The 27,262-nt window shown below is 41.3% G+C and overlaps 1 protein-coding gene across 1 annotated transcript; it reads left to right on the top strand.

The window, feature by feature from the left end:
- The first annotated feature begins 75 nt into the window (after positions 1–75).
- LOC145445967 (von Willebrand factor A domain-containing protein 8-like) lies at positions 76–26,879 on the top strand. The gene is made up of 40 exons (XM_080324133.1): positions 76–303; positions 363–440; positions 731–867; positions 1,291–1,401; positions 1,611–1,778; positions 3,493–3,657; positions 3,719–3,883; positions 4,112–4,210; positions 4,382–4,519; positions 4,571–4,699; positions 5,505–5,743; positions 6,367–6,649; positions 8,054–8,268; positions 8,347–8,453; positions 12,220–12,413; positions 12,474–12,550; positions 13,159–13,370; positions 13,629–13,766; positions 13,844–14,049; positions 14,578–14,729; positions 14,957–15,053; positions 15,118–15,259; positions 16,252–16,451; positions 17,120–17,313; positions 19,411–19,536; positions 19,597–19,694; positions 19,860–20,014; positions 21,029–21,209; positions 21,275–21,356; positions 21,748–21,855; positions 21,916–22,015; positions 22,469–22,651; positions 23,298–23,380; positions 23,447–23,555; positions 24,056–24,181; positions 24,373–24,440; positions 24,501–24,591; positions 25,286–25,456; positions 25,878–26,044; positions 26,700–26,879. Exons 1-40 carry the CDS (start codon positions 195–197, stop codon positions 26,806–26,808), a joined length of 5,712 nt encoding a protein of 1,903 aa, XP_080180259.1. The 5' UTR covers positions 76–194; the 3' UTR covers positions 26,809–26,879.
- The last annotated feature ends 383 nt before the right edge of the window (positions 26,880–27,262 follow it).

The raw sequence follows: 27,262 nt of genomic DNA on the forward strand, positions 1-27,262 counted from the left end.
ATAAATTGCATGTAACAGGTTGGCGGGGATACAGTAACGCCCATTCTCCGCCCACCTGGTTACGCAATATGCGAATGGACCTTGAGTTCGACACAAGTGAACACCGATCGCAATGTGCGTGTTTTATAGATGTTTACATATGGACGCTGTACGTTTATATCGGTATCAAGGTTAGGGTGCCGTTCATTTTCGACATGTTAGTGAGTCTGATGAAGTCTAGCAGGGGCTCGTGTAGGGTGAGGCAGCTAGTTAAAGTGCTAGACCGAGAAAAACGAGCTCTTTTCTGCACGGACAACAAATCTGGTAAGTGGTACCATATTGTCCCTTTATATGTATCTATCATTTGTCGTACTGCATCGCAGATGGAATCGTCAGTATAGGAGATACAGAAGTGCCGGTGTCCGCGCCGAAACACCCGCTTCATGTGCCTTATGGATTTGGTAAGCCATATCTATACATTGAGACGTTCTGTTCTTATTTTACTGTAAAAAACAACAAAACATGGAGATGGACAAATTGTCGGCAAAATTATGATTAATCTTAAGATAGGCTACTTCTTGACTTCATTCAGGGTAATAATTCACTGCATATTTAGTTTTCTATACCCTTTTGGTAGGCTACATCTTATTGTGGCCTCTTTGGTTTTGTTTCTTGACCACTATTACAGTGCTGAAATGCACTGTGCTGTCTTATTAAGTAGCTTACCCATTCCGAACGACACCCTTTTTAGTTCCGTCAGATCAACAATTACCTCAGTCTACAATCCGTCATCTGAGATGGATCGCACAAAAAGATCTTTTGGGACAGGACATTTTTCTCATTGGACCACCCGGACCGCTCAGGAGATTTCTTGCAATGCAATACATGGTCAGTCTGGTAATTTCGATTAATGATGAGTTGCTCTGCACAGCTTTGTGGTGGTGACTTGGAATTCTAAAAGAATAATAGCCTACTAATGCTTGGTGCGGTCTGTTCTGCATGGTTGTTGCAATGGTATACAATTGTATTAGTATAGGTCCAAAGTAGAACATATATATATTATATGTTTTATATTTCAATTAGATCGGCAAATAGATTGACATGTGTACTTCAGAAACCTTTCGTCATCGAAAGTTCTTGTAAGTCGGCCTACTTGGGTATATAGGCCTAGTTTGGAAGTGTGGAAGTAGAAACAACCAACTTGAGTAGCCTACTAGGAAGGGTTGCTCTGTTACTAGCCACTTCCGAATGTCTATAGGACAGAGTAATAACCTAACGTATCAATTATGAACTAACTCATTTGAATGACAGGAACTGACCAGAAAAGAGGTGGAGTACATATCACTGTCCAGAGATACAACGGAGAGTGATTTGAAACAAAGACGGGAAATTAAGGGTGGAACATCATATTATGTAGACCAGGTAAAAAGGATACTGTAGTCACTAGCATACAATGTAGCCTAGTTTTAAAATGGTGCCAAGCTCGATCAAAAAGGTTCAAATCATTGCAATTTTACTGAAATCTGCTATAGGTAGGCCTGCAGAAAATTGCTACAAATCTGAATTCCAAAAAAAGCAAGAGAAAAAATTACGTGTTCGAAAACAGCTTAATTTGTCAACCTTTCTTTTAGTCTGCGGTTCGTGCTGCTCTAATGGGCCGGATTTTAGTCATTGAAGGAGTGGAAAAGGCCGAGAGGAATGTATTACCGGCGTTGAATAACCTATTGGAAAACCGGGAAATGCAGCTGGACGACGGGCGGTTTTTGATGCACCCTGCTCGATACGATAAACTATGTGAGGTAAGAGTGTGTGGGTAACTGTCAACTTGAACAAACGCCGTGTTTGACCCATGCTGTGAATGTAATTGTAGGTTGACATATTAAACGATCAACACTACTGTTTCACACCTGCATCAAATTTTGCAAACTAGCCTTTGATAACCTGAAAGTTACAATGAATATACCGCAAAATAGTGAATGACTGAAAAAGATTTGTCGCCATTTGATTTGCCCTGTAAAACTTCCTGGATCTTGTGTGATTCTGCAGTGTAGGGCATAGGTTGGTGCTTTACTGTGTTGTAATGTAACAAACATAGGCGCCGGACGCTAATTTTCCTTAGGTATGCGGGTTCGATGACGTCACAAAGGAATGACGTCATATTGTGACGGAATTGATAATTCGGGTTAATATAGCATCGATTCATTAGGATAAAGTGCATGCGTAAATGCCGATTATGCAATCACCTCGTGTTAACCAACTTGCGCGTATGATAAGCTTGTCAACGAGAAGTGCTGTCAATTAGCGAGTCCCTGATTGCTCGAGAACAATTAAATACGCCGCTTATCAACGCGTAATACGTAACCTCGGCGACGATTTGCGAAAAGCAAAATGTCCGAGTTGTTATGGAATCTGTTCTATAATGGCACCGATTTCAGGTTGTTCAAACCTTTCTCGTCTTTTACAGCTCAAGCCTTGACACACATCTTCTGAGGTTATGTTCAAGTATTAGCGGAATCCAATTACGCATGCACGGCGCACGCACAATCACACATGTCTGCGGACATTCGATGTCATCCAGTTTGGCGATGTCACTCTTTAATCACAATCGCTAATCAGCATGCACCTAACAGCATTGTCTCCAAGCCATCGAGAGATAGCAGCCAACGCATGCGAGGCCCGAGACGCGATAATTGGCCAGCGATGATATCTTTCGTACCAGGCCTGTTGCAGATGCGATTGTGTAGGCAAGCGATGATATCGTGCGTGCCGATGCAGATGCGATAGTGCAGGCTAGCGATGGTATAGTGGCAATAGTGCGCACTGCTGATGTGATTCTTCAAGCCATTGAAACTAGGCTTGTTATAGACGCGATAAATCAGGCAAGCAACGATTGCCGAGCGCACGGCAATCAATGACATAATTTCGCGATCGTCTCAGCGGGAAATCGCGTCGCGTTACATTTTGCCCAGACAATCTTGCTAATTGGCAACACACATCTCGCTAATTGGCCGCGCGCAACGGGTTACCACGCTCACATAACGGCAGCAAGTAATGTTATGAACGGAAATACATTGCGATTTGTTCTAAATAACACAATCGGGGTTTATGCCGATACATGCCAAACCGAATTCTAGGTATGCCGCATACCTAAAAAGATGTCTAGGTATCCGTGGCATACCTTGCATACCCAGGTTCGGCGCCTATGGTAACAAACCTGAAGTCTAACCTTTGCTTGCTAAAGATTATCATATCCATGTCTCTGTGACAATAGGCTCTGCATCAGCAGATCTATTAGCCAATTATATTAATTTTCATAACACATTATGATTATATATCGACAAGCGACTCCAGTGTATGCTTGAACTTAACAGAGTTTTTAAAAACAATAGTATTGAAAATATTCTCATTAACATAGATTTCTGATAAGCCCGTGTACTTTGATAGGCCTACCGATCATCTTGGTTTATAAATGTCAATGTTCAAGTTGATATATATGCATTCCTATTTCTTTAGCAATACGGCAAAGAGTCAATGGATTCCTGGCAACTTGTTCGTGTGAGTGACAAATTTCGAGTGATCGCTCTTGGATTGCCAGTTCCAAAATATCGAGGCAATCCGTTAGATCCGCCTTTGCGCTCACGGTTTCAAGCACGAGACATTTATCACCTGTCCTTCAGAGTGAGCGATTATTCATATGCCTCATATATTCTTACGGCTCAAGATACTGAGGATTTGATAGGACCAATTGGAAACGTTATATAAAAATGCACCGTCGGTCGGATCTGAAGTATTGGCCCAGGTGCTGTCTTGTGCAAGCACTCTCTGCACGCAAGAGTCGTCGAGTCTTGGATTGCCGGATTTTCCACTGGAGAACTTGGCACGGGCCGTAACACTTTTGGAAAAGGTAATGCCGCAGAATTTGGTGACACGATTGTTGATATGCAATGTTCTCTCCGAATCACTACTAGTTGCTGACGATTACCCCTGACGAGTGTCAGCCGAAAATATTCTGGTTCATGTCACTATGAATATACTATTCAATTGTATATTGAAGTTCTGTAGCTCAAAGAAGCTCTTGCAGAATAATGTGTTTTAAAGTAGGATTTGTTGTGTAATTCAATTACTCTTTCAGGCCAAAGATTATCCTGTGTCTGGTATATTTTCGCGACTGTATCCATACGATATACTGCTTAACAAAGAGGGGAAACAGTCTGTCGAAGATGTGTATAAGGTAATGAAATTATTGAGTAGGTCTATTGCAAATATGGTGTCTGTTTACTAAATCAGATTTCGGAAAGTTGGTGTTTACGGGTGTTGCCTTCTTTCATTTTCGATTTTGAAGAAAACCAATGCATAAATTGTGATTCGATCTTTATTTTGTAACATTGTGTGTCATTTGCAGAAATTTGAAATTAATGATAAATCTGCGTCAGACTATTCGTTGGATATAAACGCAATCCTGCCGGATTCAACAGCACATAACGGCAAAGAAGTACGTCTGGAACTGGCCATCAACAACCAATCAAAACACGAATTGAAGGTATTTTCGTAATGACAGGCAAATGTGCTGGTCGTTAATGTTGTAATCTAGGTGACATGCGGAAATCGACCGATATCCGAGGAGCATGAAGGCTTTGTTATGACGAAATATCATCGACAGCTGCTTGCCGACATGGCGCTAACACATTCTGCGATGGACTTTTGTATAATCGGCGGAAAGGTACTGGATTAGTCCATAGGGCGTTGGTCAGAGGTGGTCGATAACGGCGTACTTTCTGCTTCTTTGGTGCACTCGAGTAGACTACTTTCATTTTGCTAATTGCTTGCTACATTTTTGATTTTGTAAAGTGAAAGTTACTTTTGGGAAGTGTTTGCGTTCCGAGTCAAATTACTTAAATTATCATAGCAACTTGGCGAAATAAACCCTTTATCAGGGTTGTAACCAAGTCACAAGGTTCCGAGGTACAAGTCAATCTCACTTTTGTAGTTTTGACTCGAGTCAAGTCGAGTCATTTTCAACTCACCGTCGAGTCCAAGTCAGCTGGTAGAGGCTCGAGTCCGATTCATAGTGTTTTGACTCGAGTCCGAGTCCGATTCATTATGTTGAACTGTTCAGTTTTCAGATCAATCCGGTTCAACCCACCCTTTTCAATTCGCTCAAGTGATATTGCATGGCTCGTATTCACAATATAGTAGTTTGTGGCCCTATTTTCTAAATATCAGGACTGATACATGAAATACCAGTAATGCGGTAACTTTACTATTCTTCGAAGTTACAATAAATGTCTGTCTTGGCCGTCCCAACCTCGAGTCAAGTCGAGCCATTACAACCCTGGTACCAATGCAGACTACTCCGACCAACTCAGGTACCTCTCTTAATTTCTCGTTACTGCCAATTGTGTTCAGTAGTGCGTTTCTTAATGAATGACATGATAACATCAATATTATACTAGATTAGATTTTTATTCCCCAACGAGAAACGTAATCTTCTGCTTGTAGCTTACGTTATCAACTTGGATTTCCAGGGAAGTGGCAAAACAGCTCTGGTGAATCAGTTTTCCAAGATGCTCGGATATCTGACGGAGCCCGTGCTCTTGTATCAAGACATGACGGCTAGAGATTTGCTGCAGCAACGCTACACGTTGCCGAACGGAGACACCGTGTGGCGTTACGCTCCTCTTGTGCAAGCCGCTTTAGACGGCAGGATAGCGGTTTTGGATGGCTTGCATCGAGTGAATCCGGGAACCCTCTCAATTTTACAACGGTATGTAGTGACTAGTGCTGTAAGCAAGCAAACTTCAACTTTTACTGTCAACCCCTTGAAATTGGTAAGTAGTCTACAAAAACGATGCCAAACAAATTTGACGCGATTGCAACTTATAGACGCAGAGTTATTTCGAGTTTTTCGTTAATAATTCTGGGATTAGCAATCGTCAATGCTGTTTATCGAAATCCAAAACTTTTAAACACAAAAACTTCGCTTCTACCGTTTGGAAGTAGGCAAAAATTGTTTTTCGTCGTTCTTTTTTGCAACTTGACAATTTCATGGGATGGACGATGAAATTTGATGAAAAAAATTTTTTTTTAATAATTTAAAAAATTTCAATTAACTCTGCGGTGGATTGTACTGGTCGAAATTGAGCCAAATTTGGTGGGCAGCGTTTTTAGGCAACCTAACAATTTAATCAGTGAATCCCTGGAATCGGGGAAAAGAGTTATTTTTGAACAACCCTAACGTCCAGTCAAAGTAGTCTTGACATGTTTTGGAAACTGCTACTTTTACGTGTAATTGAGTTGGTATATATGACGTTAATTGTTCTTATCGAGAAGCAAAGCTGGCTAATTACTACACCTCTGACCAAAACTATATCGCTACTCGTACACTAGACTGGTACACGATCGGGAATTGACTCTGCACGACGGCACGCGACTCATTTCCGCCGACAAGTACGACGAAATGAGCGGCAAGCTCGAGATGACCGGAAAAGAAATGTCCGAGCGCGGCGTGTTGCGAATTCACCCGGCGTTTCGAATCGTGGCGTTGGCGGAACCGCCGAAAGCGGGCTCGCCGAATCAGCAGTGGTTGAACCCGGAGGTGTTGACTTTGTTTTTGTACCATCACATGACGCCGCTGACCGTACAAAACGAGATGGAGATCATACAAAGCATGGTGAGTGTTCTGGCGACTTTATGTAGTGTACATTAGGGATGTTCAAAAATAACTTTTTTTCAAATTTTACTAGGTACTTAATAAAATGGTTAGGTTGCCAAAAAAATAACTTTGCACACCAATTTCGTTTCAAATCCAACGTATGTAAGCATTGCTATATAAGAAACAAGTTTTGGATTTGGTTAATAAAAAGAAATATTTCAAACATGAGTTTTATGAAGAATAAACCATTCACCACGGCCTTCGAGTCGCGCTCACCACTCTAGAACCAAGCTTCAAAGTACTTTATCAAGACATTAAAAAAATGCCAATTGTCCCACTAGCTTAGACTACAGAACATTGAATACGTTTCATTTGTTGCTTTTGCAACAATACCGCTCTACTGGATTTTGTATATTGTTTTATAGTATTACAATCGTAAGACACAACTTCCAGGGCTTACTCGGTTGGTTATGTTTTTACTGCAATACTTAAGCTTCTACTTCAGACAACTTCCACTTCTACGTATATTTATAATTTGGATTTTGAGATGTAGAAAGTAGTTTTGGCATATGTCTGCATGGCTTAAATTGTGAGCGGTATTATTACGACAACTAGTTGAAATAGCCCTTGTATCCTAGTAACTGAATGTTCTCTAAAATTGCACCTGTTCGTAATGTTGGTTATTTTGCGTTAGTGGCGAAGATGCGCCTGTACCATGCATTTATAGAGTAGCCGTTTCCAATTGATGTCGTTTTTCTTGGATTCAGGCCTCTCTTTGCTAAATGGAAACGGGGTAGAAATAGAATCATAATCTCCCCTGCAATGATGAAGGTTTCTGATCTCAAAATTGCGATTGATTAGCAAAGAGGTGAAAACAATACTGTCACACTGAGAAATGATATTTGTAGTAATAAATGCTAATTAGACTAAATTAGAGCGAAATGCCAGTAATCTAGCTATAATGTAATTTGTGAAATGTTTTTATACTCTAATTCTCATCTAACTTATTGTTTTCCTGGAAATGCCTCATTGTCCGCGGCATTTTGCAGCAAGCTAACAAGGATAGTGTTTCTAATTCTAACCTTATTTGGAGAAAACTGTGTGGTTCTAATCCGAATCTGATTTCGTAATAATTTTGTAGCTTTAATTCTAATCTAGTATGGAAAAAACTGTGTGGTTCTAATCCGAATCTGATTTCGTAATAATTTTGTAGCTTTAATTCTAATCTAGTATGGAAAAAACTGTGTAGCTCTGATACTAATCTGATTTCGCGAAAATTGTGTAGCTCTAGTTTTAATTCTAATCTAATTTGCAAAAGCTGCAAATATTCTAGTTGTCCAATTCTGCACGAAGGGGGCAAGGCGGCCTACAGTTTGAAACTCCCGACTTAGACCGCGCCTCCGACGTCTCATTTTGTTTCAGGTGCCGGGCATTACAACATCGCAAGCGTCCGACTTGCTCAATTTCGTTCATCATCTTCGTGACTCGACCGACGCCAACATGCAATCGGTGGCGAGCTCGTTGTCGACACGACAATTGTTGAGGATAGCGAGAAGACTGGAAAGGTTTTACAAAGAGACGTCTTCCGCCGATAAAAATGCAATTTCTGACGCAGTTCACAAGGCTTGTTTGTCAAGGTAAGTCGATGCATGCTGTGGAAGAATAGGCACCACCTGTAATCACAGGACACCCTGATTGCGTCTAAATTTCGCCAGGTTTCTGCCCCAGCTAGCGAGGAGCGCACTCGGCGATGCGTTGAAGAAAAATGAACTACCCGGCATTGGATTAGATGTTGCCAAACTGAATCCGGGAGATATAACGTGTGAGTTGCATATTGCATTACACGATGGCTGCAAGATTACTGGAAGGTTTCCAAGTCTGTGAATGTTCCGATTCTTCTTTTTTGAATGTAATCAAAGTCAACAGTGCCTGATGATATTCTAGCGGATGGTTTACAGAAAAATTTTACGCACTGTAACCTTGCTATGTGTGATTAATCGATATGCTACGTAAAACTATATGAGTAAGAGCATTTTAAATGTCCCCACATCAAACCGCTCGATTAAGAAGCTGAGTATTTGAGTAACATAAGATTAAGGGCCGTATGCACCAACATGTTTTGAACCCAAACTGGAGCTCAAACAGGGGTTCAGGAGATATTTTCAAAGCACCAACACCGAAACGTCAATGATCTAGCGTTCACTCGCGCCGAATTTGATCGAAAAGTAAACAACCGCGGGAGGTTGTTTAAAACGTAGATCAGTGCTTTGGCTTGATTGTCGCTGATCGTGGTCTCCTGTTTCTCGCGACTGGTTGACTGTAAATTGGTTCATGGTGAAGACGTAGGTGCACTATTTTCTATCTTTCCGTAAATTAGCAGACTTTCTAAGCTGTAGGAATAGATTTTATATGTTTCCGAACCCAGTTTCACCAATGTGAGGCCGAATGGCTTACAGTTTACTGTTAGTTGATTGGTATACCGGTATTAGCAAGTTTAGTGGTGTACCAGGAAATCCATATAACTGCCTCAAGGTACTGGTAATGAAGATGTGATATTCTTGTCTTGCGCCTTGTAGGTTTGAATGAAAGACCTTTGGGTCAAAAATATATGGAAATTATGACCAAGTCTGACGTCTGTAGGTATACTGTGTACAGTTTTTGAAGTACCCTACGGGGTGCAATTGATGAGGCGTTTTCCCTATAAAGCTTGATATATTTCACCATCATTGAAGCTATGCCAGTACAGCCGATATTACAGTAGATTGTCATCATAGCCCAAATGACCGGGTTGGAATCCCGGTACGTTTAGCGTAATATATTTGGTGTACCAAGACGGTTTTCAGCGTCACACCTGTGTGTATTAGTAGAATCTTTGATGTGCACGAGACACCGATTCCATATTGGCGAAATGGAAAGCACGTAGCTGCCGGCTGCCAATGTCACGGCATGTCATGAATTGCTGAATCCTCTTTTATGTAACTGTTTTAAGTTTAGTATGAAGTATGAGTACGGAATTTAGTAAAATGGACCTAATACAAAACTGAAAGTAGATTTGCTTGATAATGATGTAGGTTGTCGATTGAGTAGTGGGAGCAGAAGTTGTATGGATTTGTACTAGACGTCAGGAATCGTGGTCCTGTGATTTGCGCTCACGGTCGGCTGCAGATAGGTTGGTTTTGGAGCCGCATGTCTTGCAAATCTTTATATTATAGTAATTTTACAGGTTTTAGGTTACATGAGTGAAATATAACAACAATAAAGCGTTTCACTAATCTGGATATTCTCGGAATAGGTCACAGTCAATGAGTACCGGCATTATCAAGTGATGTCGGCCAAGAGACCATCCTCAAAAATGTGCATAATATGCAAAAATATTATGTTGGAAGAAGACGCATTTACAGATACAAAAGAATCACCATCAAACTGAAGGTTATCGATTCCGATTTTGATGTACTTCGCAAAGAAGAGGGGACTAACTATCCTGAGTCGTATGTCAATCGCTAGAGATTTGGGCTGAATATCATTACAAAGTTATCTGTCTGAGTCAAATTCCCCAAAAAGTAAATGACTGCAAGAATACTCTACTGGTAGGACCGAGAAATCAAGAAACCAGTCATGGAAATGTGCATAATATGACTGATTTGGAATTGAATCATGTTGGGGGAAGGTAGCCTACATCAACATGGACCACATTCATCTCGATTTCTACAATATCATCAACATGCAACTGAAGGTCATCCATTCTGATATGGATTTACTGTTCAAAGAGGTGACAAACTGCTCTGGGCCAAACGTCAATTGCTAGAGATTTGGGCTGAATATCATTACGGTACAAAGTTTGCTGTCGTGTCAAATTCCCCAAAAAGTCAATGACTACAAGAATACTCGAGTGGTAGGACCGTGAAATCAAGAAACCAGTCATGGAAATGTGCAAATATGACCGATTTGGAATTGTACCATGTTGGGGGAATGTAGCCTACATCAACATGGACCACATTCATCTCAATTTCTACAATAGCATCAACAATTCAACATGCAACTAAAGATTGTCCGTTCTGATATTGATGTACTGTGCCAGTGTGCCTGTGTAATGATGGGACTAACTACCTTGGTCCGAAAGTCAATTTCTTTAGATTTTGACTGACCGTCATTCCGAAGTTTGATGCTTGAGTCAACTCGCCAAAAATATGAATATACCACCAATCAAAATATAGTGAATGATTAGATCGACTCTGAAAAATGCTTCGGTTGGCACTATGACAAGGGATGTACAAATCTTACATATTCTATGACAAATAATCTTTTATCTCTAGCAAGGTGCTGACAATAATGCTTGAAAGAATTCGGTATGTATAGCATGGTATTTTATCATGTCTAGCAGAAAATGTTAGGTGTGCAAACTGTGCAGTACTCATGATTGAAAGAAAAGGTTTTTACTTGGATGAGTTTGTCTTTGTAGACTATTTTCATTTCATGTGTTTGGCTATCATCATAATTTATTGTGTGTTGATGAAGACCAGACCCTGGAGATTCCTATATACTCAACAAAAATGCAAATTGAAGGATTTCAGTTCTTTTCACAAACTGTTCAAGTATACAACATGAACATGAACAATGAAATAAGTCTATCGAATTGTGTTACTTTATCAGTTGAGAATGTTGAATATATGCTGTGCAGATATGGTACTTGGATTGGATTGTCGGGCTATTGAGAGAACACAGTAATGGTGGAATCTCGGCAAGTTTTGCGCAATTGATTAGGGGAGCACTGATGATTCTCAAGGTGACAGTAAGGTACTCCCAAGGAATTAAGGGAGCACAGGACACTCATTCCGTTCGGGTTAGATTCGAATGTGGATAAAACAACAAAGGTGACATTCCGCACTGTGAACACACAGAACAAGTTGTGCGTGGTGAAGACAGCGGGTGAAAAGCGCCATTGGCCCCTCGATTTTTACAGACAGTGTGGTGTCAAATATATATTCATAAGCCAGGATATTGTAAATTTTCGCCCTGTCCTTCAATTTACCTCCTAGCAGGGCATCGCCAGTAAAGTCATGATAAAATTTTGGAACTCTGAAAGCATGATGGCAAAGCTAGCCATGGTATTTGATTCGAAAATGGTTACAAAAATATAGCCGGAGTTTTTTGAATGCGCTCAGCTGCTCATCATTGAAATAGACATCGCGCTAGCGACCGCTGAGTTCCAGAAAAAACTTGTTTTGTTTACTATTCCGTCGGCCTTGAGTAGCTTTTCAGGGTACAAATTGAGCATCTATTTACTGAACGCTAGCTCGTCTCAATGATCATCAGTTCGTCTGAACGGCGTTTAAATATTGATGGTTTTGAACTGATGTTCCGTTTGAGTTATGTTCGAGCGAACAGACTATCTGACTTGAACGTGTTCAATGTTGGTGCATACGGCCCTAAGAGTAGTACATAAATCCTTCCCTCTGTATTAAATGCTATATGTATTTCTGAGCAGGGAAAATTCCACAAGTAATGCTTTGAGCTTTGTAATCCTCATCATCCACACGATACTGGTTGCATGTTGGTAGCAACTAAGAATTGTTTTCTCTTTCACACAGGCGAGATAAAGGATGCGACTCTTCGAATTGGCGACACGTACGCGCCGGTCTACACAAAAACTTTCGAGAGCGGCGCATCAACGGCTAAAGTCCCGGACATTGTGTTTTACGACAACGCGCAGCATTTATCCGTGATGCAAGACATGCTACAAGATTATATATTAGGAGAGCACATACTGCTTGTTGGCAATCAGGTTTGTAACGAGGAAAATTTTTCTTGTGGTAAAATTCGTTTAGCTCGCGCTTCCTTTCAGGGAGTGGGAAAGAATAAGATCGTGGATCGATTTTTGCACCTTTTGAACAAGCCCAGAGAATACCTACAACTTCACAGGTACTCGGAAATTAACGAAAAGATGATAAGATAGCTGGCCTGCGGTGACGGGATACAAAATCATCTGCAGTTCGTGTAACACAGAAAAATAGGTTTTGGTTAAATTATGGAGTATAATAATAAGAGAATAATGATAAGAGAACAAATTTCTACAAAAGTCAGATATTAGTCAAGATGACAAAATCCACAAATCGATTTTATATAAGAACAAAGGTAATGGCAATCTAACTCTTCGTAGACCACCTCACGCCAATACCTTTATGATCATATCGAAACTAACATCACGCCAACACATCCAGGCTATGTCATTGTCCTTGTCCATACTACTACTAATATGTGACGTAATAATTCATACGTAATAGCTCGAAGGAAATAATAGTTGTAATGACAATTCTGTGATAATTCTGATACACACAAATATTGTCGTTGTCGTCGTTTCTTTACACTGTCGTTGATTGAAGAATCCTAGGTTGTACGTATAGTTAACTAAGTTATAACTTAATACAACCAAAAACTCCAATGTTAATTCTACATTCATGCATCGAACAAGCAGGTTGCCGGCTCGGAAGTCTCTGATTCAGATATTAATTTCCTACATGCCGCTTCAGAGACACTACGGTACAAAGCCTGACTGTTCAACCCACCGTGAAAGACGGAACGATCGTTTACGAGGACTCGCCTCTGGTGCGAGCCGTGAGACTGGGACACGCGTTGGTGGTCGATGAAGCGGACAAAGCGCCGACGCACGTAACCTGCGTGCTGAAGAATCTTTTGGAGAGCGGACGCGCCACTCTGGCTGATGGGCGGAAAATCGTGTCCGGTAATTGGAATTGTTTTGTTCTGAGAATGTGGCGGGTTTGGCTTGGTGGATGTATAATGTTTGTTTCTGGCAGTGGTTTTCAATGCGAGTAATATTGCCCTCAGGTGGAATAGTTTGAGAGAAAGGCGGATGAAAATGTGAGAAGAGTAATTTTGCGCAGAAATGTAACGCGCGAATAGCCGAGTTGCTAAAATATTGCCACTCAAGTCCGTTACAACCTTGCGTGATAAGCAAATATATATTCATTCTTTAAAACAGATGAAGCCGAACTGAGCAATCTCCTGACGTCGTACCAGGACGAAGACGTGATCGTCATGCACCCGGGTTTCCGCATGTTTGTTCTCGCCAACCGACCCGGATTTCCATTCCTCGGAAACGACTTCTTTGCCGCCATGGGTGAGTGGCCGACGTTCTGACTTCTCTACGTTCTGTGACCAGAGTAAAGTACAAGTATATCGTTCCTGTCTGTCCAGGCGACGTGTTCAGTTGCCACGCCGTCGACAATCCCAGCGTCGAGTCTGAACTGAAAATGCTGCAGCAATACGGAGTGGACGTGCCTGAACACGTACTGCGGAAGTTGGTGGCCGCGTTCGGGGAGCTACGCGCCATGGCGGACGAAGGATTGATCTCGTATCCCTACTCCACTAGAGAGGTCGTGAACATTGTCAAGCATTTGCAGGTGGGTGATTGTGATTGCTGATAATGCAGCAGTGAGGGTGTCGACGATTAGGTTTGTCTTGCCTTGGTACTCTATTACATGTAGAATTAGCAATTTTCAAGAGTCCGTGGGCATGCGACACTTGAGCATGTGGGTAATAATTGGGGTGATGGCCAGGTATAGTTTAGATTGAGGATAGGGTTAGGGTTAGATTTGAGGTTGTGAAACCACATCCCAAAGTGGCACATACTGAAGTGTCGCATGTGTCAGGCAACCAAGACTAAACTACTTCAAGTTGTGCCACAATGTGAAACATAGTCTCCTCATGGCGTAGTATCTGTAGGCAAAACGATTGAATACCCAGAAAAAGTTAAAAAGTACTTTGTTACTGACTATATCTGGCCAAATCACATCCTAATTCACACTCATAAATTCATAAACAAGCCATTTTCTTATGCTACATTCATCAAGTGCCAAATACACAATATGTCCGCCGCACGCTGGGCCTGTTTTTCCGACTGTCTTAACATTGCTGTATATTGGTCACAGGAATTTCCGAAAGAAGGCCTCGCCAGCGTGGTTCGGAACGTTTTCGATTTCGACGCGTACTCGATTGAATCGAGACAACAGGTGGAGTCTGTGATGCACAAGCACGGCATACCCATCGGAGCGCGACCGCAAAACGTTGAACTTTCCAACCAGTGAGAAGATAATTTTCAATGTAGATGACAACGTACCTTATCAGCGATTTCGCGCTCGATTAAAAGCTCGGTTGTTTTACGTTCTATGCAATAAATGTCAATCCCAAAATACTATTTGTGGTTTGTGAATGTAAATAGTGGAACACTAGGCAGAGTATATTCGTGGCCAAGTCACGACATAACTCTCGTGGTCAGCATTGTTGATGTGAACTGAGCTGTATTTGCAGGTTTCCTATGAACCCTCCAGAGCATTCTGGATTTTGGACGATAATGAACGATGCCAAAAAGGCGTGCAAACCGAGGCCAGTTAAGCTCAATGTGAAGGTAGATATCGTTTTTTAGAATCGTTCGAGATCTTCAGAGTTGTTACTAAAGCTAAACTCCACAGGGCCCGGTGTATTTGCACGTTCAAGATTTTCCACTCGAAAGGGTTGAGGATCGGGCGCTGACGTTTTCCGAGCAGAGAGCGCACTGGCAAATTCCGAAGCTTTCCCAAGTGTCGATAATTTCCGACATCGCGACTACGAAAGGTCTGATTGTTAGTTTTGGCTCCTGTCAGGAATGAGCAATTCTACGAACAGAACTGCGAAATGCCACAAGCATTACTTGCTTTATTTCTAATAAGACTGCAGTATTTACAACGTTAAAGGCTTTATAGTAGTTGCAAGACCTAACATCTCATTAGGAATTAATGCCTCTAGTGGCAAGACTTTTTCAAATATTCGGTATCGGATGTCACTGTCACATAGCAATCATGAATACCTGAGAAAAAATTTAAAACTGCCGAATTTTATAGATCTTTTCTCAGACGTTCCAAACCAAGCTAAATTAGAAGCTCACTTTGTGGGCTGCACGATTTATTTTTGCGCATCCCTCCCTGGTCTACTGAAATATGTGCTCCAAATCGATGAGTTTTGTGTTCGTCCCGTCAATCTTGATATTTGCCGCATTATTGCTGTGGTATACAATACACACGCGGATAAAAAATTGTGTGTGATAAATTTATTGTTAATAATGACTAACATCTGTGGCTACAAAAGCAATTTGTTAACAAAATCATTTGAAAGGGCGGAAAAGCTGTTTTTAGTAAGAAAGAAAATCGATGGGCAAAGATTTTCATGTTAAGATATATCGATGGTCTTGACTTTGAGTAATAACAAGCATTGAACTATCACAATAGTGATGCTAACATGGTCCAAAACAAAAACTTTTATACCAACACCACCGCGTGTTATTTTTGTGTGGTGTTTTATTGTATTATGACATGGCCTACTTTGATCACCACTCACTATGTGGCTGTATAATTTAATGAATCGCACATTCAATTCAATTGATTGTTAACAACTTCATCATTTCAATACACCACAAGACTGCGATACAATGGAAGATAGGAAGGTGTCGAAACAACTTGGAGTAGTCTTCGAAATCAGACACCCACCTGGGCCTAGGATGTAAAAAGGAGGCATGCACACTGAATTTAACGTAAAGAAGTTAATACAAAGGGATATTACGAAACTTTCAGACAGCACAACTGGCGATCAAGTGCATGTGGCCACGGTGAACACCGCCTCATTGTACTCGTACACGCAAGGCAGTCAGCACATCAAATTTATGGATCTTTTCGACGTGTTCCCAAACTCGGGACCCACTTTCCAAACGAGCGTAAAAATCGCGCCCCTCGGCAATCCGCTCCGCGGCCAAGTTCTACTGTTTGAAGAAAAGGTATTTTCCTGTTATTCTGTGCTTACACGGTTACAGAACTTCAATATACAATTGAATAATTTATCAAGTGCCAACCTAGTTTGTGCCACCAGATGGAGTTTGTGTATAATCTAAAATAGTACATGGGGATATGATTGTTGATATACAATGTTCTTTCCAATTCTGTACTAGTGTCGGTGAAAAATATTCTGGTTCATTTTAATATGAACATATTATTCGATTGAATAGTATATTCATATTGAAATGAACCCGAATATTTTCGGCTGACACTCGTCAGAGTTGATCGTCAGCAAGTAGTAGAGAATTGGAAAAAACATAGCATATCGACAATTGTATCACAAAATATGACGTCACCAGCATCAAATTTCGACTGACACAGCTGTGTCAACAAATGGAGTTCTTGTATCATCTAAAAGTAGTATATTGAATGCTCTCTTATTCGAAATTTCATGCTGGTGACGTCATGTTTTGTCATACGATGTTGATGTACAATGTTCTTTCCCATTCTCTACTAGTTGCTGGCGATTACCCCTGACGAGTGTCAGCCGAAAATATTCGGGTTCATTTCAATATCAATATACCATTCAATTGTATACTGAGGATCTGAACCTCCAAGAAGCTATTCAAATATTATTCAAGTGCATGTTAATAGTTATTCCGTTTTTCAGTCCAACGTTGTCTTGGTGGCGGATACAAATTCTGGTTCCGTGCGTAGACTGGTGATACCAGGCGTCGACCGCGAACTGGGCATGGGATCTGTGGCTAATCTGTTCCGGCCCAAGCAAACGAGTCCGTCCATGTACAAAATGGCCGCCGAATACAGCAACGAGTTTGGCACGGTCGTCTTTTATCAAATGAACGGGTATGAATGCACACGAATGTGGATTATACCCAAGTACAGCCGAAAAGTGACTATTTGACTTTCGTGTCTGTTACTAAGGCAGGCAATGTCGCGTTTAACAAGCTTTGTCCAAAATAAGTCTGTTGACTGTGCACTGTATGAAGAAGATGGTCTCCCAGTCACTGGCGTAGCAGCATGTGCTGCCGCCCCTGGCTCTCGCTTAAAATGCCGCCCCTCCCTAAGTAGGCCGCAGCAAATTTCGACATATATTCATGTTCAAGCAATCTTGTCAATAAAAATAATTACAAATAATATGCCGCGTCTCAGCCTCACCGTCTCAACGTTAATAAGGCCAAAAATAATAAAGACAAGAAATAGCGAACGAATTGTGCAAATAGAAAATCAATAGCCGCCTCAAAGCAAAATCATTGATAATATCCTCAAATTTAAGTTTTTGAACGTAGTCTCTTTCTATACACAGAATGGATAGAGCTGATAGCCGATCATCATTTATGGTAGAACGTAAATAAGACTTTATCAGTTTAAGCTTTGAGAAGCTCCTCACACAGCTCGCAATTGAAACACCAATGGTCAGATGAAGTTTCAGACATGAGCATAAATATGGTGTCGAATCAAGTAGCTTTGCATTAACTAACCACTGTGAAACATCAAACGCTCTTGCACTACGATCAAACGTGGTCTCGCTGCTCCGCACCAGCCTCTTAACCTTTTTAAAATCTCAAGCTGAACAACTTCATATGATCATATCTTAATTTGTGTTCGTCCTAGAGGCCTCATATTGGTTTGTACGAAAAGCTAGCAATCTTCTGATTTATATGATCCCTAATTCGAAGGTATAAGGCATGACAAGTTTCGCAGGTAACTCCAAAAAGTCCACCTCGTCGTCATAGGTGCTTCTAAAATCGCTGGTGAATAAATTGAGACTTTCGCTTTGCAGCAGCGCGTGGTAATTCAAAAATCCAAACATATCATTGAAGTGGTGTATGGCGGTAAACCTAGTTTCAGCTTTAAGTTTAAATCTGTCCAAAGCTTGAAACATCCATCGCCTAACTTCTTCAACAACACTGAGGCCAGCATCTTCTGATTGTTCGCCAGGCATTCTCCTTTTTCTGCGAACTCTCCGAACAATCGGCCTTGACGGCTATTTCGGAGTGGTTCCATCGCCATGTTAACATATTAATTCGTGTTTTCGGAATCAGCGCGACACTAGCTTTCGATTGAGACCTGTTTGATTAAATTTTAGCTCACGGGACGCCAGCTATAGGACTACCAGCAATTACGCTTCTTTTAGCCGGCTGTGTACACTGTGCCGAGCGAGATAGTGATGCGTCCGGTTTCTTGATCGGTAGGTCGTGGGTTCGATCCCCGGCCGAGTCAGACCGAATACTCGAAAACTGGTATCCGCGGTTATCCCGCCAGGCGCTCAGCAATCACGGAGTAGAAAAAAAACGAGGGTGCAGACTAGATGACCTTACTATAAAGTCCGTATCGCATCTCCGTCGTCAAAGCACCTCGGTGGTGTAGGCGAAAAAAGAATACCATCTCTCTCTCTCTCTCTCACTGTGCAGCCTCATTTTGCCGCCCCCTTTGAGCCTGCCGCCCCTGGCGCAGAGCCAGAACCGCCAAGTGGCTGCTACGCCACTGCTCCCAGTAAAGTAAATATCTATCGAAACCAGGTTCCGAAGTTCAAGCTGAACTGAATTTAAGCTGCTGAAATGTATACGCGACTACCGCAATTGGACTGATGACATTACCATCAACCTAGCTCGAGTGATATAGAATGGCTTACATTCATTATATAGTATTTTTCCTCAATGTTAACAGTTTCTGGCCCTATTTTCCGAGTATCAGGATAGACGAAATACCGATAACGTTGTAACTTTACTATTCTTCGAAGTTACAATAAAATGTCTGTCTTGGCCTCCCTAGTCTTGAGTCATGCATAACGACTCGAGTACAAGTCGAGTATGTACAAAAAATTCTAAAAAAATAAAATTATGGTCTTTTGTTACTGCTCACCTCTGGTTGTCATCCCAAGTGTATTGGTGTGTGTCGCTCCAGATATTGTGATTCTTAAGATTATTCTCCTATTTCCAGGAAGAAAATTTATCACGTCGACGCGATCGAGGGTAAAGTTCACGAATACGATGTTCCGTTCATGATCGGGGGTTTCCACATGACCGAATACAACAAATGGCTAGTCACCGAAGCGGAAACCAATAGGTTCGGCGGCTGCGTGTGTGGAAAGTAAATTTTAAAATCTTGAATCTTTTGTGATTTTAGAAAATTCCTTCTGTCTGGGTCCGACGCTGATGTCCTTCCCAACTCTCTCAGACTAGTCAAGGAAGAGGGCGTAAGTAAAGGATTTGGCAGTTTCACGGGTAAGTTTCACGGTTCAGATGTAACCTTCATCTTTGACTCGGTACATAAGCAGGATTGAATTTAGTAGACAGTAAAGTCATATCCAATTGAAATTTCAAGGTCTAGCAACGAGTTTAGTATTCAGCGAGGTGCCGCAGTCTTCGAACTTTTCCTCGATTTTTCAGAGACTACCCAAGACGAATTGCTAGCGATTAGCGCCGAGGGCCTTTCCTCGGATACACTCAGCCAAGCGTTGCAGCAGTCAATATCTTCACCAAACAGAGTGGTCGTCGATAAGCACAATTTTGCGCACTGCATCGTTGGTTTCCCGGATTTGGAGGTAACAATGGAAATACTGTGAGGACTGAAATCATATGCCGCTTTTCAGCCAAGAGTTATATTTTACTATGGAATGTAGTTTTGATACGTCTTTCCCAACGTGGAAGCCTTGAAATCTTGATTTGTTGTGTCCATCCAGGATTATAATGACACGAGTCGCAATTTTTTAGTGACCCGACTTGACTCGAGTCATTTTTTCAAATGCGTGCAATGAATCGACTCAAGTAAATTTTTGTTTTGACTTGCACTCGAGTCAATGCACGTGACTCGAACCAAGTCATATGACTCGAGACTAGGACGGCCAAGACAGACATTTGATTTCACTTTGAAGAAATGTAAAGTCACCACGTTATTGGTGTTTTGTCTACTAAGTCCTGATACTTGGAAAATAGGGCCAGAAACTGTTGAAACTGAGGAGAATTACTATATTATGAATGCGGGCCGTTCTATATCACTCGGGCACAGATGATAACAGTGGGTTGAACGGTATTGAACTGAACACGGAACATAATGACTTGAACTCGGACTCAAGTCACAACACTATGACTCGGACTCGACGCTCTACTAGCTGACTTGACTCGGTGGTGAATTGAAAATGACTCGACTTGACTCGAGTAAAAACTATAAAAGTGAGATTGACTCGTGATTCGGAACCTTGTGGTTTGGTTACTACCCTGGTCATATCACAACATCCTAAGCATGTAGTATAAAGCTACTCGCGTTAGTGCAAATTACATTTAAGTAAAGTCCTAAACATTCTGAACCACCCTTGGCGTTGTCACGAAGAGCAACGAAATGAATATGGTCCAAGTTATCTTTACGCGGTGTGGAAATGGCATTATTGTCTTTGTAGTCACATGAAAAGTACATAGTTAAATTTTCCTCTTCATCCATACTCTTATGATATGTTAATGAGTGATACTCAATTTAGAATCGAAATGCTAACGAACTCTAATTAGCCCGCTCCTAGTAATGATACAACAATTATTTATCGATGAGTATTGTACACACGCAGGCTCCAAGCGAAATACATTCGTTTTCGCGCGGCGACACGATCATTCCCGAGCAAAACCGGACTCATTTCCGCAATCCGCCTCCATCGCTTCCAGCACCGCCTTGCGCGGTACTCCCGGAAATTGGTCAGGTCGTTAGGATCGTGCCGACAAAAAGCGCACCCGACCAGGCGTTTGACAATGGTGAGAAATCTGGTGATTGCAAGCTCTAGTCCGGATACTGGTAACTTATCTTTGGTATTTTACAGAAGCACGAGCGGATGATGCTTCGTACTGCATAGAAGTTGCTGACATCAAGAACCACAAACTATTTTACCTACCTGTTCCAAAGTGAGTCGTCGAACTGGAAATTCCTAATGGTTTTGTGGTATTGGTAGAGCTATTCAACGTAGATTTGGTTGAGGTGAGGGGTCGGACAGCGCTACAAATAAGTGCAATTTTCGTCAATAAATTCAGTTACCGTGATATAGAACTATGCCGCCCGGTTGTTCTGACAATTTAGCACGTTACGGCCATCCAAACATATCCCGGAATTTCTTTCTATTTTAAAAATTTGAAAGTGTTGGAAGCAATTAGTCTTGCCTTCAAAACTGTTCAAGTAGGGGGGGGAGTAGCATAAAATTAACATAACTACTTTTGTAAGTTGCACTCATGCAATACCTACTTGAGTACTCCAAAGGTAAGTATTTTCGAAACTTAATTTCGATTTGAACGTTGTCAGCCCGCCGCGCATGTCACCCTACGTGTCCTGGCAGAAAATGATTTCAGAATCGGGCGTGATGATTTCGTCTGGAAGCGACAACATCGTATACACTGTCGACACTTCGGGGTAAGCGAAATGTCACACGTAACTCAGTTAAAATTACAACTTGGGTACCGTTACGTGTAGATGTGTACGCGAGTGGGAGACCGAACTTGCGGCTGTCTCTAATTCTCTCGCTGAATGGAGATCGATGATTGGTACGGACGCGGAAAACTCTCACATGCAGGTAATTACTTGCAATTGTAAGAAGGGCTGTAACCAAGCCTAGGTACCAGTACTAATAGACGAAATACCAATAGCGTGGTAGCTTTACTATTCTTCGAAATTACAATGAAATGTCTGTCTTGACCGTTCATTTCTCGCGAGTCATATGACGTGGTCCGAGTCATTTTCCGTATTTTGAAAAAATTACTCGAGTCAGGTCGAGTCACTACAATTCTGATTGTAAGTAGCGGTGGTCAAAATAGTTGTTGTTGGTACTCGGTAGAAATAAACGTAATGGTAATGAGTCAAATTTCTATACTCAAGTATAAGTAGTGATATCCAGGTAATTGAAAAATTATGTGTTCTAGATCTAAGTAGAAGGAAGTAAAAAAAGCATTGTAGGCAGGCTAAACTAAAGAAAGATTACTTCTTTACTGACCACCTCTGATCTGTGAGAGAAATTCCGGTACTTCAGATTACGACAGAAAAAGAGAGTGGAAGAGACCCGACTGCCCCAAAACACGGGAAGACAGATTCGAAGAATCAACCGCATGTCGGTGGCAACACGTGGGCCGGCGGGACTGGCGGCAGCAGCACAGCTGGGCTCGGTGGTAAAGGCGGGCCGTACAGGCTGGACGCCGGGCATGATGTCACCCAAGTAGGTCCTTTTTGTGTAATCCATATTCATAGCTTGTTTTTTTATGTTATCCTATATTACTTTTAGTTCACTGTACAATGTACATGGCTCTTATTTTCACGCTCTAACCCAGCAGCCTAAATGCCAAGAGCTTTTTTCAGGAGGCCATGAAAAATGTTTGAAAAAATTTAGCATCTTCAACTCTACTCCACTGTGACATAAGAAATGAATTAAAATTCAATAAAAACACTAGTACAGCAATTGAGACTAGCTCAACCATTACATCAACTGAATATGTAATAGCTTATTTACGTAGGCCCAATGACATGCTTTTTGTGTGTTGTATTGATGGCATTTTATTATTTTAACTCCCGGCCACTATATAAACCAGTTTTTTTAATTAAACTAACGTTTCTTAAATTTTAAAAAATAAGGGGAGTCATAGTTTTTTCAATTTTTTTTGAAGGGTGCTGTGCACTGTGTAAAAATCGCTTGGCAACCCCTGCTCTAAGCCAAAATGGGTATCTGATTGAGAGACGGCTCCAAGTCGTTTTGACATCATCATATCTTTTCATTCTATGACAATCTTGTGGTGTTTTGAATCGATCAAAATATCACTAAATGACTGACCGAGAGTATAGAGAATTTTCACAATGCCGCAACGCAGGTGCCGGATTGGGAAAAGGAAGCTGTTCCGGAACACGTAAAGAAAGCAGCCAGGGAGATGGCGCAAAAGGCATTCCACCAAAGGTAGGGGCGTTTAGTTTGGCACAGGTTTTGCGATTTTTCGATATAATCAAGCGTTATATGTTTTAGGTTGAAGGAGATTAACATGAGCGAATATGACGCTCATATGTATGAGAATTTCTCGGCGTCAGTACGTAGGCAAGTCAAGTCTCTTCGGATCATTATGGACAGTTTGCAGGTATGAACTTCGACAAGTATGGGCTGAGACACAAGTTATAACTAGAAACACCTACAGTTTTAATGTAATTCAGTGGTACCTATTTTTTTTTAACTGGAATCAAATTTGAAGCAATATTGTCGTTGATAAAATCTCGCATCGCCAATGATAGTTCTCCAGTCAAGCCTGAATAGACAAACCAGATTACTTGATAATTCATATTTCACTGATGATGCCGTTGGTTGAAGTCACAAAAGTCGTTCCATAGATAATAAAAATGCGAACTGGCTGCGGCTAAAGAAAACTTATCACTCAATTACTACAACGTGTGAAAATTTTCTTCAAGCATATTCTTGTGCCGATTTGGTGCCTGCATATGCCAGTGTCTTAATTGATTATGTCTGGCCACAAATATCCTTAGTCTGCATATATTTTTGCAGCCGTTGTGCTGACTTACCATAGAACTCAATTCCACGGTCAATGACAGCCTTGTCCCGTCTTACGAAAAGAGTTTCTTTTAGGCCAAAGGCAAAGAGCGACAATGGCATCGACACCAGACTAACGGTGAACTCGATGACATGAAACTCATCGAAGGACTCACGGGCGAGAAGAATATTTATAAACGAAGAGCTGAGAAGGAGCCAGAGGTATTGATTCGTAAATTATGTTCCGCCCATTGAGATCATACAAGATGCCGGCATTGGAAAACTGCAAAACACTGACCTAAGATGTCCAATAGTTAAAGTTGGCTGAATGTGCTGTTGACAGAGAAATTCTAATGTTATTCCATTGAACTAAAGACACTAATCATAATTTATGATCGTTTCCTCATTTAAAGCCTGGCACACCGCAGCAGAAGCCAAAAAGACTCCGAATAGTCGTCGACGTCAGTGGAAGCATGTACCGGTAAGAAACGATTCTATTCATCTCTTTGATGTCCATATAAAATTTGCTTTCACTTCACAGATTCAACGGCTTGGACAATCGGCTTGAAAGATCGATGGAAGCGGTGTGTATGGCGATGGAAGCATTTGAAGGTTATAAAGATAAATTAAAGGTACTTCTATACGATGTGCTCTTACCGTCAACATTCCAAAGATGGAAAAGCAAGACGTTTCTCTGTTATGGAATAATTAACACTGTCATTCAAGTTCCAGACTATTGCACATAGTTATGTTGGTGGAGCTCATACGTAACAATTCACATCCTGTACTACAACTACTCACATCCACCTAAGGTCAAAATAGTTTTTCAACTCTGCTCTAGTGATATAGATTGGCTCGCATTCATGATACCGTAATTTCCTCAGTCTTCACAGTTTCTGGCCCTATTTTCCAAGTATCACGACTGATAGACGAAACACCGATAATGTAGTAACTTCAGCACTTCACTATTCTTCGCAGTTGCAATGAAATGTCGGTCTTGGACGTCCTAGTCTCGAGTCATGCGCAATGAATCGAGTACAAGTTGAGTCAATGCACAAATCAACTCGAGTCGAGTCATTTTACGCATTTTAATAAATGAGTCTAGTCGAGTCACCAAAAAATCTTGACTCGAGTCATGACAACCTTGGAAAAATCCAAAAACAAAATAGTTTGGCCTAAAAAACTGTTTGAATAGAAATGGAAGTAGTTTGAACACAGAGCCGCTTGAGCAAGTTGTACAAGTAAACAAAATGACTATTCAGAAAAAGTAGTACATCATCAGTGACCGCCTCTTCTTATGTGATCGTTTATCCAAAATAATTTCAGTACGACGTTTGGGGCCATAGCGGCGACGGTTATGAGATCGAACTGTTGAATTCGGAAAAACCGCCGCTGAACAACAAGGAGCGGCTGAAAGTGTTACAAACGATGCACGCGCACGCCCAATTCTGCATGAGCGGAGACCATACGCTGGAAGCTACGGATTTCGCGATCAAGGTAAGCTTTCGACCGGGGTTTGAAATTGAGTACCTGGGTGATTCGATTCTGAATCCGCTATCGCTCAGTATGATATCATAGCCGTATGAAAGATGTGTAAAGTTCAAATATGTACATGTTATGGGACCACAAAGAATGTAATGCCCGTTCTGCATGACCATACCTATTTCGTTGCACTTTGTGACAACGCTGTGGGACATGGGTTGATAACGGCCTCACAGATTATGTCATTTCCACTAACGTGTGTAGCTTTTTACTGCATGTTTCGTAAGCTCCGATACGACCAATCGTGTTTCAAGACTTCAATAGTGGAAACTATAATTTTCGTTGATCAACTATCGCTTTGTGGTAAGGAGCGCATAATATCGGCACTCAAACCATTGTGCCCAACCCTAGCAATCTAGAATCGATTCTATTACAGTCTGTGAAAAATGAAGAGGCCGACGAGCACTTTGTGATTATACTGAGCGACGCCAATTTCGATCGATACGGAATCAGACCGGTTAGATTCACGGAAGCCCTGCAGCGAGATGAGGAGGTCAACGCTTTCGCGATTTTCATCGGATCTTTGGGAGACCAGGCCGAAAGGTATTCACAAATCCTTGTTAGGTGTCTGGAAGGCACTTTCAGGCGATTTTTACCACTTTCGCTTTGTAAAGATTGACTGAAGTGGTTTAAGTAACTAGCTGGTACTCAGGTAGAAGTAATGCTGTAAATTTTCTACTCAAATACAAGTACAAGTAGCGATTACAAAGGCATTTCAAAACTACTTGGTAAGTTTAGGTCTCTAAACGACTCGAGTACTGTAAATTCGTTTCAAGAAGTGGGTTCAGTCGAGGAATCGCACACTTGTAGGACTTGAATTGGAGGTGACTTATTTCAAAACTTGCAGGGTGCATTATTGCAACTGCTGCAAAATGACTATATACACTACAAAGAAGTGCAATTTTCGAACATATATTGAATTACTGTGAATCTGTGATATAGGGGTTATTTCGTTGAGTTGTTCCGATAATTTCACTCGTGACGGTGATGCAAGCATCTCCCGAAGCGACTTGATACTTTACGAAATACAAAGCGTAAAAAGTGAGTATTTTTGCCTAAAAAGTAAAGTAAAAACTAAGTTCAAATGCAGATCATCTGTCTTTGTCGCTCAAGTGAGTCATCTATTGAGCGTCTGATATTGTGCTATGTATATGTATCACAAACCGCAAGCCTCACTCTTACCTTTTCTCCTGTTTAGACTCAAAAAGCAGCTGCCCGCTGGAAGATCCTTCGTGTGTATGGACACGAAAAACATCCCTCAAATCATGCAGCAGATATTCACTTCTACCCTCCTCAGCACCAAATGAATGAAATTATGATGATGTATGTTCATTGTTCAATTATTTTTCAATCAGAAGAAATATAAGTCTCTATTCGATTCAAGTGTGGATTGTGTCTCATCGGCAACATGAGTACCGACAAGTGGTTATTTACGCAGGTAGATATACGGCTACAAGAAATAAACGATCATACTCCAGGCTAACACGTATAGTTGATAGTCTTTTCGAATAACGATATAGTTAGTGAGTTGTTTTGAAAGTCGTTGTCAAATGCGCATCCATGCTGAAACCTTGAATCTGACATGGAAATATGGATGCAGCCAAAATAATGAGAAATTTTGTCAACTACGATGACACAACTTGACTGGAGTCACATAGAAGATCTGTGAGACTTGCAGTAACTCTCAGGTAGTGACGGTCGCTCAGGCAAAGTTGAGGTGTGTGGCAAGGTTAATCAAAGTGCAAGTATCAACAGACGACG

This window comes from Botryllus schlosseri, chromosome 9 (genome assembly GCF_051294905.1).
Source record: "Botryllus schlosseri isolate E-star chromosome 9, Bs_hap1, whole genome shotgun sequence".
NCBI classification, from domain to species: domain Eukaryota; kingdom Metazoa; phylum Chordata; class Ascidiacea; order Stolidobranchia; family Styelidae; genus Botryllus; species Botryllus schlosseri.